We start from the raw sequence: 16523 nt of genomic DNA, 5'->3' as shown, positions 1-16523 counted from the left end.
GCAAGTGTCTGTGGGATGCCGGTTTTCTCGGCTGCAGGCATCCAGCGCACACAGACGCACGGAAGCCCCAACCGACACTTGACTCAACGGCCGACGGATGACCGGCTGATCAAGTCGCTTCCCAGTGTGTACTTTATTTTTACAGCCTGTCGCTTCCGAAGTCACCTGTGTTTATCAGTCAAATATTTGGACTGAGTCGGGAAGTCATGAGTTGGATGTCTTCAGTAGCTGGGATGCACTGAGTCCTTAGGTACGCTAGGCTAATTCATGGAAACGGCGTTGAGCCGGATTATTACGGTGTATTTGGGCTAGAATTTCACGGCTGAACGGCTACAAGTTGGACAGTTAGCTAACTTATGAGTGACTCCACTAGCTTGAATCTGTTAACTCCGTCCGACTGAATCAGCCACTAAATCTTGTGAGCTGAGACGATCCAATCACCAGTCTGCAGCATTTTCGGTGAGACTGTTAACTGGTTCCCACATGTCAGAATCATCCAAGAACGGCGATTATTAGCAGTTTAAACCCCCTAGCTTGAGCCGGTGAACCGACCGATACGTCCCATGCCAAAGTTAAACAGATGTTGACTCTGTGAAGCGCTAACTTTGCAGCCGAGAGAACCTTATTCTACTCATTGTTTCTCGCCGCCCAGTCTTTGTTGTGAGGCTACCACACACACACACACACACACACACACACACACACACACACACACACGCACACACACACACACACACACGGGTCAAGTAGAGCTGTCAGCGTCCAGGCTTTGGCCGTGTTGATTTGTTGACATTCGCGTTTCTTGTGTTGGTTCCTTTCGTGTCTGGAGCGTCCCAGTCGACAGGAAGCGGGAATAATCGAGACAGTCGTGGAATGCCCTGTGTTTTGTGCAACTGTTTTTTTTTTTGCGCTTTAGTGTACATTGATGGAAAACAGTGGGGGCAAAAGATCATGTTTTTTTGTTTTTTTTTTTGTATTTTTAAAATTTTGGACCCCAAGCCCTCATGATGGCATTTATGAAACATAAAGTGTTGTTTTTGTTTGTGTTCAAGGCTCAACGAGTAATGCGAACAAAGCAGAGTAGCTGAGTCGGCGTTTTATAATCCTGTAACGGAAAGTTGAACACAATCGGTGCAGCAACACATTGACACTGACAAAATAACTAAACTGGCAGGCACAGTTTTTTTTTTTTTAGCCTTCGGGAAGCACAAAATAATTACAATGTAGTTGTGACGTTCTTCATGTTACACTGACAACAAAGTTCTGGTTTCGATGTCTGTGTTATACATGAGAGCACGTGTTCTTTAAACTGAAAAAGCTGTCATGTAGAAAATGTAGCCATCACACTCATTTGAATAACTATTTGCGTTGTTACTGACACTACCACGTTCCCTGTTGACTTTTTTTAAACAATTTTTCTGCCTTTGTTGGATGACAGGGCGACACGGTGGTAGGAAGTGGAGCAAGTGCTAGCCAAATATTATTTTAGCAAATATGTTTAAGTCAAGACCCGGAGGCCAGATCTGGCCTGTTCCATCAAGATAGCTTTTAAACCAAGTGGAATTTGTAACAACCGCTCAGCGGAACAGAGTATATCAAACTTTAAAAATAATACGTGTGAGTGAGTATGTGTGAGAGGGCGTGAATGGGAGAGTGCATGTGTTTGCTACATAACCAGAGTTGCTGATGACTGACTATTTGTCTGTGTGTGAGACAGCGAGAGTTTGTGAGAGGTCAACGCAACGCAAAACAAGGCTCTCGCGGGAGGGGGGGGGCCGCAAAGCACGACTCTCTCACGCTTTTGTCTGTCACACTCACATGGGCCACACGTAACAAAGCAGTAACGGCCAATTCATAGGAGCCCCTCGTCTCTCCTATTGCAAGCGATGATGTCGCTCTAACGCATCGACCCAGTCCCAGACAAAACCCGTCGACTGATACAAGTGTTGACGTCGCTCCCGACGGCCCCTTGTTGAAAGTCCCAAAAATTGCTCCAGCGAAGCTTCATTGTGCTCATGTCTCGCCCACCCGGCACCTTTCAAGTGATGTTTCCTCCCTTCGTATTTGTGTGAGGTCAGCCAACTGTCGCACAAGAATATTAACTCCTGCATGACAAAAAAAACAAACAAACATACTGTACAGTGGTGCCTTGAGTTATTTTTGTGGTTCTGTTACAGTAGAAATATCCATCCAATTTCACGTTAAAAAAAAAAAAATCCAGAACATTTCCAGGCCCCTTTAATCATCAAAATCGATCCAAAATGGACGACTTCCTGTTTAATTTTAGGAATGGCTTCCTGAGACTTTTTCATGCGACCTGTTCGGATCAATATGTCCACCTAACTTATTGCCAATGGGTGATACTTGTCTGGTGTGCAGATTTATTTTGCCCCCCCCCCCCCTGAAATTTCCATGTGACTTTCTCATGAAATTCCTCCAAAATGGCCGCATCAAACCAAAATGGCCGACTTCCTGTTTCATTTCAGGAATGGCTTCTCGAGTCTTTTCATGCGTGCATGTTATGATAAACGTCCACCAAGTTTTATGTCAACAGCTGAAACTTTTGTCGGGGGTGGGGGGGGGGGCAGATCCATACAGATTTTATTTTATTATCATTTTTACTTCCCAAGGCAGTACTGGTGAGTGAGTTTTGAGTGGTTATCTGTTTGGAATCTGTCAACCAAGCATTTTCACCGCGATACATGTATTTGGAGTGAGTTTTCAGGTTCTCTGTGACCACCCCCCCCAAAAATAGCTGATTCAGAAGAATAATAACAAACATGGCAATTCCATGAGTGCCCGTTGCTGGCTATATATTTGTTCTCAGTGTAATTAGCTCAGCGTGATTGTGTTTGCACTGCAGCGCTTGACACAGGCATGTCTGGAATGTCCAGGAGTTTGTCCTGACACCCCCCCGCCCCTCCCTCCACACCCTCCCATACACACTCCACCTCTCACACACTTGAACTTAGCCATGATTGCACATTCCCTGTTGGCGAACCACAAACATACACGCACACATTGAGGCACGTGCAGGGCATAACATCCACGAAATGCATGAATGTGCTGTTTCCAATTGTTAAGTAAGTTAGCCGTTGTTCATTGCGGACGCTAACGTCATCACATGCAAAATTCGCCGATCGTGCTATTACCCCTCCTTTTGTATGTTTTAGTCGCGATAAGTGCGGGAAGAGCGATTGTGTGACTCTTCAAAAAAATGCGTCCGCTCAGCCTGTCAAGAGACAACAATTCCGGGATTACCTTTCCAAAACCGCGTCACGGCTCGCTGCGCTCAAGTGTGCCGCTCGGTGAACACGCGGCTTCAGATAAGAGACTCTTAACTTTTCTCTCTCACAATGGAAAGATTGTGAGATATGTAAATGGGATCGCTTGTGGAAAAGGGGGGCCGTTTACTGGAAAAGATGATTCAGTGATGTGTATACGCCGCCGCCTGAACAATGAGGCCATTGTGCCAAAACGGCTTGGGCGCGCACAAAGGTACATGAGTGAGGAACTTGTGTTTGGCGTCATGCATGGTCGCCATGTCATTTTTGTGGCGGAATGAAAAGATGAATGGCGGTTTTGGGCTTTTGACGCTGGCTGTGTTTGAAATCACATCCTGTATAGCACAGGTGTCAAACTCAAGGCCCAGGGACCAGATTTGGCCCGCCATATCATTTTATGTGGCCCGTCTCTTGTAAAAGCAGTCAGTCATAGGTTATCGATCGTCTAGCATAAGCCTTCCATTTGCGCTAGTCAGGTGAAATGTGACCTGCTGTAAGATGAATGCAGCAACCTGCAGCGGGGTGGGGGCGGGAATGGAGCACCCGTGGCGGGACAAAGTTCAAAGCCCTTCAAGCTGCTTTGAATGTCGTTTGGTTCGCAAATCTGCAGCGCTGACCACCTTTTTTTTTTTTTTTTGGGACGCGATGTCCCTAAAGTGGCAGTGCCGGCAGTGTTGAATCACCAAAGCAGCGATTAGCCCCCTGTTACGGCAACGCCGGCGGATTAACTGGTATATTTATAGCACATCGGCGGAAAATCACTTTGCTGTGTCAGAGGGCATAACCAGGCGTGACATGTTTCATATTACGCATCATAATTACGGTATCCAAATTGATACCGTCGACCGTGTACGTGGCGTGAAGCGCGCACCCTCAGTTTTAAATGGAGCAATATATCTCCTTGTTAGAGAACTGCAAGTTTAGATAATGTTGAAAATGGGCATTTAAAATTTTACAGAAGGTTCAATGATGTTCACCTGTAAAGTTTCCTAAAATTTCACAATGGCGAGTAACCCCCTACATTTTTAGGAGTAACGTAACAGTTGTTTTGAATATTATTCTGCTCGAAAAGCATCATCGACATGAGACCTATGAGATGCTCATTCTGGCCGTGTACACGCTTGTACTCTTTTACCGTGTGTTCTTGAGCCTCTTAAGCCCACAATGTTGCCGCCACCTGTTTACTCTCAATCTTCCTTGGACAGCAGCGTGCGAGAGGCTTTACATTTACATCTTGGTACTTTGTTCGCTGGTCACAGATCTACAGCTGTCAGGTTAAGCGAGACTCTCCGTATTGCACACTTGGTCCTGGATCCCTGTGAGGCATTGTCTTTTATTCTATTCCCAAGAGGCAAAGGGGTTGGCGGGGAAATGGGGGGTGGGGAGGGCCTCCTGTTGTCACTTTGGTTGTTCATTAACCGCGTTGATATTGACTTGTAAAGCAATGGGGCCCCCGCTGTTAAAGTAATAGAAGCATTATACGCCCCCTGGTCGCCTCCGTAGTTTCAGTTAGGCTGAGCTGTCTTCAATGTTGGCTCCCGGCTCATTTTCCAACGTGGTTCTGTGTGGGCATTTGACACACTAATCCAGATCTAAAGTGTGACCATGCGCTGAGATGCCACGGCATCCTCCCCGGCCACCAACGCACCCACCACCCAGTGTGCCCACCTTATAACATGGTATGCCGTCCACTGTAGTAACCGCTGTCCCTGAAAGGGTTAAAATAACTGTAGTAGACCAACATATATCACCAAAACACAACATCCCAATCGCGTCTACAATTGAAATAAATAAGCACTATTGACTCAATAATGACCAAGATAACATGGCTAACTAGCATGGCTAACTGGCATGGCTAACATCGGCTCGGTTCCCCTCTGACGCTACCTCACAAAGTCATTATTGATTTTATTTGTTTACTATTTATTACAAAAAGTCCATCGGGTTTGGGATGGACTCTGTAGCCCCCCCCGCCTATTTGGAGTGGACTGAATCTTATAGCCAATGAGACGTCCAAGATGGGAGCTCTGATATTAGCACACTCGGCATGGCTAACACCAGCCTTTCCGTCGCCCAATTCAAATCTGTAAATGTAGTCAAACCCCCCCTCTGGGATGAGTTGTATCATCCGCAGAAAGATTATCACAAAGTAGGAGGGTCTTTCGTACTTAAGGCTTTTCCTCAAGTACTTGGTACCAAACAATTCCATTATCCGGTCAATGGGCAGGACTTGAAGTCTCTCAGACTTTCTTCCACCTCTGGCTGCGGTCCTGCTCTCCCAACGCCTAAGCGGTTAAGTGTGTTGACTCGTTCACCAAACCGGGCGCAAAGCTCAGCACGTCCTATTCAACTGAGCTGGAGATCTCTCATGCACCTCTGAGTGGCTCGCAGCGCCTTCGTCGGGCTCTCAAGAGTTTGGAAGAGTTTTCCGCCGCGCCGTCCGAGTGACTGCACTCGGATGAAGGCGGACGTGGTTGAAAGTGCCACTTAAATGAAACGCAAACGCTCGTTTTGTAAACGGCCACTCAAAGATACCGCTTTTGACTCGTGTGACTATCGCGTATTCAGAAGGAAAATAATCACGAGACCAGACTAAATGACACCGGTACCCCGACCGGACTGGAAATTAAAGTTCACTTTAGTTTAACGGTCAGTGACTGAAGACTCTTTTTTTTTTTCTGTGCAACCGTGGGAGTCTACTCTTGATTCTTGATCCACCTCTCTCAACAAACTTCCCTTGTTTCTCGGCCCTTCTCTGCCTTTGTTCCCCTATCTTCAGTTGCTGCTTTTAAGTGCCCGTTCCCTCCATTTATCGTCCTCCTTTTTGCCACTCCGCGGCACCCTTCGAGACAATAAAGGAATCCCTCGGATAGGCCCAAATGGTTGAGAAGGGGGCTGGGGGGTGGTCAGTGAGGGAGATCAACAGTCTCCTGTGGGTTGGCTTTTGTCACTGGTCCGAAGAAAAAGGAGGGAATCTGGAGAGAGGAGAAGCAAAAGGAGGGTTTAGGGTGGCATCCATGTGTAGAACGGTTGGATTGTGTGAATGCCGGAGAGCAAAAACTTTTTTCTAAAACACTTTGTTCCAACTGCAGCTGTTTTGAAAGTGCGAAAAAAAATAAAGCCGTATTTGACTGCATCGCAATATTCTCTGCACATCTCTCCACTCCACATTTCTCATCCTATTAAAAATAAAAAAATATATTAAAACTTTCAAATGCTTCCAAAGGTCAGGTCACATGAGGAGAAGTTTTCATAATGAGTTTCCCAAATGAACCCATTCGGAGACAGCGGTGACTACAGTGGACAGCTTATCATGTTGTCAGGTTACAGGGTGCATGAAAGGGTTAAATATGGGAGATTTTATTGATTTTTTTGGCCTCGTCTTTCCACGTTTCTTGACCGATTCAAAATCGTTCCAACTTCAGAGCTCTTTCAGGACCACCGGGAATCATATTACAATTCACCCGATAATTTTGACGAGTTACAAATTCACACATTCCGCTTCACTAACTGATCTCATTCAAATGGCCCAAAAACTCCCAACTGTTTTGCATGCTTTAGCCATTTTTTTGTGTATGTTCCTTGACCAGTTCAACCCATCGACACTTCAAATTGTTCATCTTATTCGGGATGTTTTGGGAGCTGTGGATCACATCCGAAAGCTCCATGTTCACCGCCTCCTTCCCACATCCCTTGACCGATTCCGACCTCGATCATCACATGCTACGTTCTGACAATTAAATCTGCGACATTTCAGCGAAGCATCGGCTTTTGAGGATTCACACGCCATTTCTGAAGAAAATTGCAAGTGGCGTTTCCAACACACTTCCTGGAACCGTGGCGCGAAAACTATTTTTGACCTCTGCTCTGTTTTCTCAATGTGCATCTCTGGCATCATTCATGGATTTGACAATAGTCTGCGGTAATGAGGGGCCACTCGGACAAAGTTATCCAGTCAGTCATAGCCCCGTGAGGAGTCCCCCGTCCTGTTTCAAGAAGCATGTGCGTCCCCCCTCCCCCTTCCCACTCCTCCTCCTCCTGCTGCTGCATTGTTGTTTTCAGTGTGCGTCGCTAGGCTGCATCACCGTGGAGCGCTTAGCGTTGGATGGACAGTTCGGGGAGGGGCGGGCACACACCAGGATTTGGAGCCTCGGGAAGCTTTGAATCAGAATTGTTCTTCCACAGGTTGTATGCGAGGTATGGAGATAAAACAAAAAAATGAATAAATAAATGCAGGGTTTAGAGGTTTGCTGATGTCATTTTGATGGAGGACACAGTAGGTTCATTACGGCTGTTTTTATCTTATAAGAAGATGTATGAGTCTGAAGGACGCATTGCCAGTCATCCATTTTGGGTTAGATCAGCCATCAGTGCGGACTACAGTTGAAAAATAGCCTCTTGGCTAATTCGGGCATATTTAAAATACAATGGTGCCTCTATTTATGAAATTAATTGGTTCTGGTTTCTTAATGAGAACATTTTGTAAGTCGAGACGCGTTTTCCATGTAAATGCCCTAATCCGTTCCAAGCCCCTCCAAAATTCAGACATAAATGTTTTCTAAAGCATGTTACAAATCGATTAGGGCACAATAAATGTGAGTTGTGCATAATGTAAAAAAACAAAGAATAAAAACTCGAAATTACGGTCATTTAACTTAACCGCGTCATCGTTTTTTGCCCGCTTTAGTTCACGTTCTCTCTCAGAAGTGGTTTTTGCCTGGCGTTTTGTCAAGAGCTGATCCAAGGACTTTTGCTTTTGTCGGCTTTTAACAATCCTTCGAAAATGTCCCAGGTAAACATCAGCATAGTGAGCGATCGCCGAACTGGTGGACCCTTTTGCTGGGTGATCCACATTTACGCAAAACTATCGGAACGCCTCATGGCCAATGACTAGGATGCTGCATCGACACATATCTATGTGTCTATCTTTCTACACACATAGACACGTACGGTAGAGGTCCCTCTTAGCCAATGGGATGCCAGGAAGATGCTAGGTAATAGCCAATGGCAGAGCAGCTATAATTATGTTGCGTTCAGGACACTCGGAGCTACGAGTAGCAGCCCATACTCTATTTTTACCTTTCGTATCTTGAAATTTCTTTCGTAACAAGAGGCAATCTTTTCCTGTTCGTAACTTGAAAATTTCGTATGAAGAGACGTTCGTAAATTGAAGTACCACTGTATATATATATATATTTCGAATAAACTAATGTGAATCAGATTTTTGTGGGAGAATTTCAGTGTTCATACTTTGCCCAACTCTTAGAAGGAAATTCGCCCATCAGAAGCAGGAACAGTGCCCTTTCAAACCTAGCTTGTTAGCCGGCTTGTTGGGACGTCATGCACGTTTTGAGCATGACGTCCGTGATCCACTGGTGAAAGGACACTTTGAATCGCTCCTCTTTCATCTAGAACTGCTTCAAACAACAAGGCTTATTCAGGAATAGTGGTTGGCATGACTGTCCATGTCTTGTGTTATATTACTGTATTTTTGAATTGTAATTTTATTTTTGTTCAGCACTATATAAATAAAGATGTATTGTATAAAACTTAGCGCCCAAGAAAGTTAGCCAATGACAGCAGTTTCACTGACATTGGCTAGACATTTCTATCATAACAGGACACTAACCCAGACCCCCTGCCTGATATTGAATAAATAGTCGGCCATTTTGGGCAAAAGCAGCTGTGCTTGGGTCGAATTCCTTGCGAGGGATCGTTCACCGTGGCTTTGATTTCACATTTTTGGGGTGTGTGCGAAATGCCTAACGGATTCTCTTCACTGGAACACTGCCTCCTCTGTTGAATAGAGTAGACTGTCGAGCCGTTAGCGCACGGTCTCCTTCCTGGTTAGCTGATTTCCAAACCGGCACGCTCGGGAGCCATATGACAAACATTCCACTGTGTAAATTGACAGTTCCCTCGCGGATGTTTTCTCAGCTAATTCAAGTTCAGATGCACGTGCGCCGTCGAGCGCCGTATTTCCCGCTGGGCTCATTCCAAGGAAACTCTTGAGAATTTTTCAACACCGCTGAATGCTGAAGCCGTTCTCAGCAGTAGGTGGGGCACACCCCGAACCGGTTGCCAGCTTTTCCCAACACTCAAATTCAAAATCAACTTACTAATGTAAGTTGACAAATAAAATGTCTTATAGATTATATGATTTTGACCACAAAAAAAAAATGCTGGCGGACATGCGATGTTGCTAGTTTGAAAGCTGTAATATATTGACAAATTAGAATATGATTCTTATTCAAAAATACTCTGTTTGCTATTCTAACTGGCGCCTTCGAGACCGCACGCTGCCCCTCTGCTGATACTTCAAAGCCCCTCACCACCTCCTCCCCCTCCTCTTCCTCCTCCCCCGATTCACGTCGTCACCTCCTTCCCTAATCAAACGAGCCGCGTTGTAAAAGCGCCGCCGCTCGCACCTACGCGCCGTCTCACTCAGCAAACACGGTGCCACCCGAAGCTTGAAGCGAGCTCCTGGGAGCGTCTGCGGCTTTGTTGGCGGTCCGCTAAATCCCACCACTAACTTCCAACTGACCCGCGATTAAAAACTAATCGATAATTAAATAAATAGGAATGAAAATGCTGCATTGCTTGAGTTGGATGCTGGCATATTCAATGTTTTTTTTTTTTTAACTTGTTTCACGCTTTCTATTTATTTTCCGAAAGCCTTTCATGTTTCATTCACAGTGAATGGCCATCTGTGTGTGTGTGTGTGTGTGTGTGTGTGTGTGTGTGTGTGTGTGTGTGTGTGTGTGTGTGTGTGTGTGTGTGTGTGTGTGTGTGTGTGTGTGTGTGTGTGTGTGTGTGTGTGTGTGTGTGTGTGTGCGTGCGGGCTCATGGCATTATTACAGCCCCTATTGACAAATGGATGATATCAAGAGAGCTGAGGAATGCACAGATACAGTACAAAGGTTTTTTCTTTTTTTTTTTCTTTTTTTCTAATTAGATGATTTGGTTGAGTCCAGATGGCGGGTTTTGAAAGGAACATTGAGGTTCTTTCGGGTCAATAAAATGCCGGTTTAATATCGCCTGTTATATTCTATGCTCCAGAAAAAAAAAGAATTCACATTTTAAAACTATTTGAATTAAAAAGGGCCAATTTGCTGTGTTGTTAACATGACTGTAGTTATCTCTCCGCCTGATTGGCTGCTCCAGTCTTCCATTTCCTCTTCCCGCCACTTGATACCGGCGCTTAATAATAAGCCCACACCCAATCTGTGTCTCTCTCCGGTGCTCAACCTTACATTCCGCCTTCCATCCTTTACCCACTTCCCCGCCCGCCCGCCTGTCAGTTTGGAAATGTCGCCACAACCGCATTTTGAGAACAGGAAATGCAGTGTAATTGTCCCGCTAACTCCCCTCAGTCATCTTGTATGCAAACAACACTACGACACTCGCCTGGGTGCCGGGGTCGGTCCATTCAAACAGCAGACGACACACACAGATGGCACAAGGTGGCTGAGGGGCGGAATGAAACCTGTCACCGCACTTGGCACTCCTGCTTTTCTCCCCTCTGCGACTCTCATCCGAAGCCCTACCACCTCCATTCACAATATCAAATCTCTCTTGTTCTACAGTGAGCCTTGAATAGCAAAATTTACTCATCAAATGTCGTTCAAAACCTCCCCTCGATGACTCAAATAAATAACGTACATTCAAACACCAAAATAATCAAGCCAAACATATAATTTGGAGTCCTAAAAGTCTGCAAGCTTCATGCAAACGTGATGCGAAACGCCATAGATGGGCTAACCGAACTCGGCATGCCTCATGTTCAGTTCATGATGAATTTTCAAAGTGCCGCTACTTTCACATAAGCAGAGCAGCAACATATACAAACGTACTGACAGGCATATTTTTGCTTTGCTCTGCGGGAACGACGATTACAAAAGTGGTCTTCAGCGATGAAAAACTTCAAATCGCCTTGTTCGGACTCAACGCTTGTGAGTTATTGTTGTTGAGAACTCTGCAGTGAGAGAGGAACGAACAGGAAATGACCCGAGGTGCACACTGTACATCCTGAACAAATACTACTTTCCCCCCCACCCCCTCCCCTTCTTTTACTTTATTGTTCTTGTTGCCTGAACTTTGTGTTTTATGAGCCAATGTGTGACATCCCTTGTGTCATCCTCTGCAGCCTTTCTTCCGACTACTGAACCTCCGGAAACTGGGCCTGAGCGACAATGAGATCCAGAGACTGCCCCCTGAAGTGGCCAACTTCATGCAGCTGGTGGAGCTGGACATATCCAGAAATGGTACTTTTTGATTATGCGTCACTTTTTTTATTTTTTATTATTATTTTTTTTTTTTAATAAGGAAGAATAGCACTCCATAATGTTGTCATTTTATAAAAACAAAGAGTAAGAGATTAAATGGAATGTAAAGTATTAGACCGTTTGTGCATCCTGATTTAATGCTGCCATTCCGTTCATTGTGCTGCTCCTTCCGGTCAGCCCACCTTGGCCAACAGATACTCATTTTTCATTTTTACTTTGTTTTAAAATACTGTATTTTCCGCACTAAAAGAAAATAGCACCTGTATAGCCTCACTTGTACGTGACCATCTCACATTTTTTTTTTTTTTTTTGCCTCTCCCGTGACATTCCCGCGCCGGGCCCATCTGGTTGTGTTTAGAATCAACTTCGAATGCTCTTTGCTCTACCGAAGCGCTCCCAATATATCTGCTCCTCCTCCGTCCTTCCGCAGACATTCCCGAGATCCCCGAGAGCATTAAGTTTTGCCGGGCCTTGGAGATCGCCGACTTCAGCGGAAACCCCCTCTCCAGGTAAGCTCGGTCAGAACGGGGGGAGGGCCCAGTCGCTGCAGTAAAAAGCACGCAGGCATCCGCCATGGCGTTGTTGTTTAGATGCGCCGGGAGGTTTTTAATGCATCTACGTGTCTGCACGCACGGAGGTGCACTCGATGCTAAGTATGTAACGGCGCTGCTTTTAACCGCTCCACCACACAGGAAATCCTGTGTGTAATAATTGAACAGGAGCCCGAGAGTGAGCACTGCGTTAATGCGACAATGCACACATAACACCCCCCTGCTCCCCTCCTGCATTAAATCAAAGGGGTATTATCCAAATGTGACTTTTACGGCCTTTTGGGTCTCTGGAGTGTCCGCTTAGCCATCAAACGTGGTATTCAAAAACCAGGCACATTTTATGTGAGCCCCCCCCCCAACTTGGGGGCCAATTTTTTATTTATTTTTTTTGCTTTGAAAGCCGATGCAACCATACAAATGGTAATACTGTACTTGCGGCTTCTCCCCGCCATCCATCTTTTTTGTGTGCCACAGATTGCCCGACGGTTTCACTCAGCTGCGAGCGCTGGCTCACTTGGCGCTCAACGAGGTGTCGTTGCAGACTCTGCCCGGCGACATCGGAAAGTACGTGCGGGCGCCCGCTCGCGGGGGCTTTCGTTTGACTGGGACACCCCTCTACGCTTGGCCGCTTGGCCATCACTGGCTGCACATGATCACATGACATCGCTTGTCCAATCAGTGCTGTGGGAAATTGAGTTGGCTTAGTCGTCAACGTGTGACTGTTGTGATAGTACGTCGTACAATTTAAAAAAAAAAAAGTATACTTATCTCTTGAAATTTTATTTATTTTTGGCTGTTTTTAAAAAATGTGTTTTTTAAATATTTTGAATTTGTTAAAAAAAAAATATTTTTTTTTTCACTCATGAAGGGTTCGGTGAATGTGCATATTAATTGCTTGAGTTCGGTACCTCTATCAAGGTTAAGAACCACTAGATTATTGTAACCTCCACGTTGGTCAACTGGCTGTGGGGCAGGAGGGGGGGGGGCAAGACAGATGGAGGAGCCCCCCCCCCGCCCACCGCGCCAGCCTGCCCATATGAACAGACCTGGCCTGCCATCTGACTAATCGACCTCTCCTCCTCGCAGTCTGGCCAACTTGGTGACGCTGGAGCTCCGGGAGAACCTGCTCAAGTGTCTGCCCACGTAGGTGTCGCCCATGGATACAAAATGAATGCATTTTAGTTACCCTCTTTCAGGCTTTAATTTCATAACAAATGTATTGGTCACGTACTGTATATGCTTGGTGGGTGGAGCTCGACTTTACACACCCTCATCTCAGTATAAGGTGCAGCGTCTGATCTTTAAAAAAAACAAACATTCCCTGCATACTGCCGGCGCATTTGAAATGGAGTGTTATGTCATCACCGTGTGTAGAATGGAGTTTGTTTTTAACCCAGACTAATTTCTACCGCTTTGTTTCTCAGGTCTTTGTCCTTCCTGGTGAAACTGGAACAGCTGGACCTGGGCAGCAACGAACTGGAAGTGTTGGTAATTAACTTCCACGCAATAACATGTAGCCGTGCAAATGTCTGTTGAGTTTTCAGACAAACAGCCGACTCGTTATTTGTCCAACTTCCCAGCCGGACACACTCGGCGCACTGCCCAACCTGAGGGAGCTTTGGCTGGACCGCAACCAGTTGTCCTCCTTACCGCCGGTGAGTTGGTTTGAATACTTGACGATGTCCACATCAACATTATTCCTCATTAGAAATATACATAAGATGAGCTTTTTTAGGTCCTGAGTAAAGTTGCGAAATTCTCAGACGGAACATAAAAACAAAGAAATATACTTATTGTATTTAAAGCAACCACATAGCTAAGCCTTTCAGTCCGCTATGGTCAATGCTAAGTCTAAATAGCATCTATGTTCCAGCAATATGTAGGCAGATAACAGTACTTGCGATCACATGTTCTTTATCCTCAACGAAGAACGACTAATAGTACTGCACTGATGAGTTGAGAGGAGTTGAGTCGTCTCAATGAACATTATAATCACATGGAAAGTTTTCAATTTGTTCCAAAATTCCCAAATTTAATTTCCTTGGAAATTTACAGAACATTCTGTAAACTTTAATCAAGAATTTTCAACGTTTTACAACCCTAGTCCAGAATTTTTATGATTTTTTTTCTTTTGTGTGTTTTTTAGGAGCTAGGGAATCTCCGGAGACTGGTGTGTCTGGATGTGTCTGAGAATCGCCTGGAGGAGCTTCCCTCCGAGCTTGACGGTCTCCTGGCGCTCACAGACCTGCTGCTCACGCAAAACCTGCTGGAGGTGGTTCCGGACTCCATAGGTGACTTTTTCTAAGTGACGCTCGCTCAACACAAAATCACCAAACTGCAGGTCCGGGAATAAATACTTCATGCAAGCCAAGAGGAGGATAGCTTGTTTTTGCGGACATATGGATAATTGAATGAATTCCCTCAAAGTCAAACGATTCAGTTCGGCTCTGCTCATGTCTTTTAAGTAGCCTGCACTGCCACCTACTGTAAGTGTGCGGCTATTACAAACCATTAACCGGTGACAATATATATATATATATATTTTTTTTTAATGTAGCACCCCATCATTATTACATAATTGCCCTTGTATATGATTATTATGATTTTTTTAAAAAAAAATGTTTTTAATATTATTGTTCAATACTAGTATTGAAGAGTAGTCAAGAAAAGGAGCTTGACATCTGCGATGTCTCCCCCAGGTTGTCTGAAGCAGCTGTCCATCCTCAAGGTGGACCAGAACAGACTGACCCACCTGACCGATTCCATCGGAGAGTGTGAAAACCTGACCGAGCTGGTCCTGACCGAGAACCTCCTCCAGGTAACTTTTTAAGCCGACTGGATGAACAAGGGTTCGCCGTGTATTGATTATGTCCGTATGGAGTCACAGATCAACAGGGACGGTGATGCATGGAGGAAAAAAAAAAAATTCAATTTCTGCACATACACTCAACCGCTCATTTCCCGTCCGTTACCATGGCAACCAAGCACAACCGTGACGACTTGTCGGATTTCAAAATGCAAAGTATGCTTGTCCCTCATGACTTGCTGTAGCCCAAGCGGGTATGTGGGGATTGGTTGAGACAACAGTCAGACTTTCAAGTGCGCCTTACGGTTGAAGAAAAAAAGAAAACGGTCATCATGTTACTCATGGATTTTTTTCGCTGCTTCATCCAAAGACGCTTCCTCGATCGCTGGGCAAGCTGAAGAAGCTGACCAATTTGAATGTGGACCGCAACCGCCTGGGCGCCGTGCCCAAGGAGTTGGGTGGCTGCGCCAGCCTCAACGTGCTGTCGCTGCGGGACAACCGCCTGGCCAAGCTGCCCGCCGAGCTTGCCGACGCCACGGAGCTGCACGTGTTGGACGTGGCCGGGAACAGGTGACCGTTACGCTCTCAAGTGGGCATTCAATAACGTAGGAGTTGTGGTTACCCCCGACTGATTTGTCTTTTTTTTTTTTTTTTTTCCTCGTTCTCTTTTGGTTGCCTAAGATTACAAAACCTGCCTTTTGCCTTGACGAACCTCAATCTGAAGGCCATGTGGCTGGCGGAGAACCAATCGCAGCCGATGCTCAAGTTCCAAACTGAGGATGACGAGTGCACGGGCGAGAAAGTGTTGACCTGCTACCTGTTGCCTCAGCAGCCTTCCCCAAGCCTTGGTGAGAATCAAGCGCACCTTGTTTTATTAGATATCGCACATATTTATTTATTTATTAAAATTGTGTCAATTTGGCACATTCATTTTATTTATTTATTTTTTTACAGAAATTTTTATTCCAAATGTGTTAATATTTTTTTTAATTAGATGAATCGTTGGGGCAACACAGACGGGTCACAATACAAACAAGCATGTATTCTTTATCCTCTACGAAGAGCTGTAAATATTACATTTCCTTTGAAGTGGATGCACCTGTTTTTTTTTTTTTCAAAATGAAAACCGATGATCAATCGTGTTTTGTTTTTTTTTTTTTTTTTGGTTCAGTCTCTCTGTGTACTTGGGGGCTGGTGGATCCTTGTTTTATTAGATATCGCACATATTTATTTATTTATTAAAATTGTGTCAATTTGGCACATTCATTTTATTTATTTATTTTTTTACAGAAATTTTTATTCCAAATGTGTTAATATTTTTTTTAATTAGATGAATCGTTGGGGCAACACAGACAGGTCACAATACAAACAAGCATGCATTCTTTATCCTCTACGAAGATCTGTAAATATTACATTTCCTTTGAAGTGGATGGATGCACCTGTTTTTTTTTTTTCAAAATGAAAACCGATGATCAATCGTGTTTTTTATCTATCTATTTATTTATTTTTGGGTTCAGTCTCTCTGTGTACTTGGGGGAAGGTGGACCACAGTATTGATTACGCGCTCTTCTCCGCAGAGAACCTGCTGCAGCACAGC

General features: G+C 44.9%; 1 protein-coding gene across 1 annotated transcript in view; it reads left to right on the top strand.

The window, feature by feature from the left end:
* Positions 1-16523, top strand: part of scrib (scribble planar cell polarity protein) — a 54217-nt gene that overhangs the window by 4633 nt on the left and 33061 nt on the right. Inside the window, exons 2-12 of the mRNA XM_019893065.1 lie at positions 11431-11548; positions 12000-12078; positions 12595-12684; positions 13207-13263; positions 13545-13608; positions 13701-13775; positions 14267-14411; positions 14820-14938; positions 15297-15496; positions 15608-15774; positions 16504-16521. Of these exons, the coding sequence (XP_019748624.1) occupies positions 11431-11548; positions 12000-12078; positions 12595-12684; positions 13207-13263; positions 13545-13608; positions 13701-13775; positions 14267-14411; positions 14820-14938; positions 15297-15496; positions 15608-15774; positions 16504-16521 (1132 nt within the window). The remainder of the gene's footprint in view (positions 1-11430; positions 11549-11999; positions 12079-12594; positions 12685-13206; positions 13264-13544; positions 13609-13700; positions 13776-14266; positions 14412-14819; positions 14939-15296; positions 15497-15607; positions 15775-16503; positions 16522-16523) is intronic.

The sequence above is a fragment of the Hippocampus comes genome, unplaced genomic scaffold (assembly GCF_001891065.2).
Source record: "Hippocampus comes isolate QL1 unplaced genomic scaffold, H_comes_QL1_v1.1 scaffold353, whole genome shotgun sequence".
NCBI lineage: Eukaryota > Metazoa > Chordata > Actinopteri > Syngnathiformes > Syngnathidae > Hippocampus > Hippocampus comes.
Note: the sequence above shows the minus strand (reverse complement) of the source record. Positions and strands in the feature narration are given on the sequence as shown.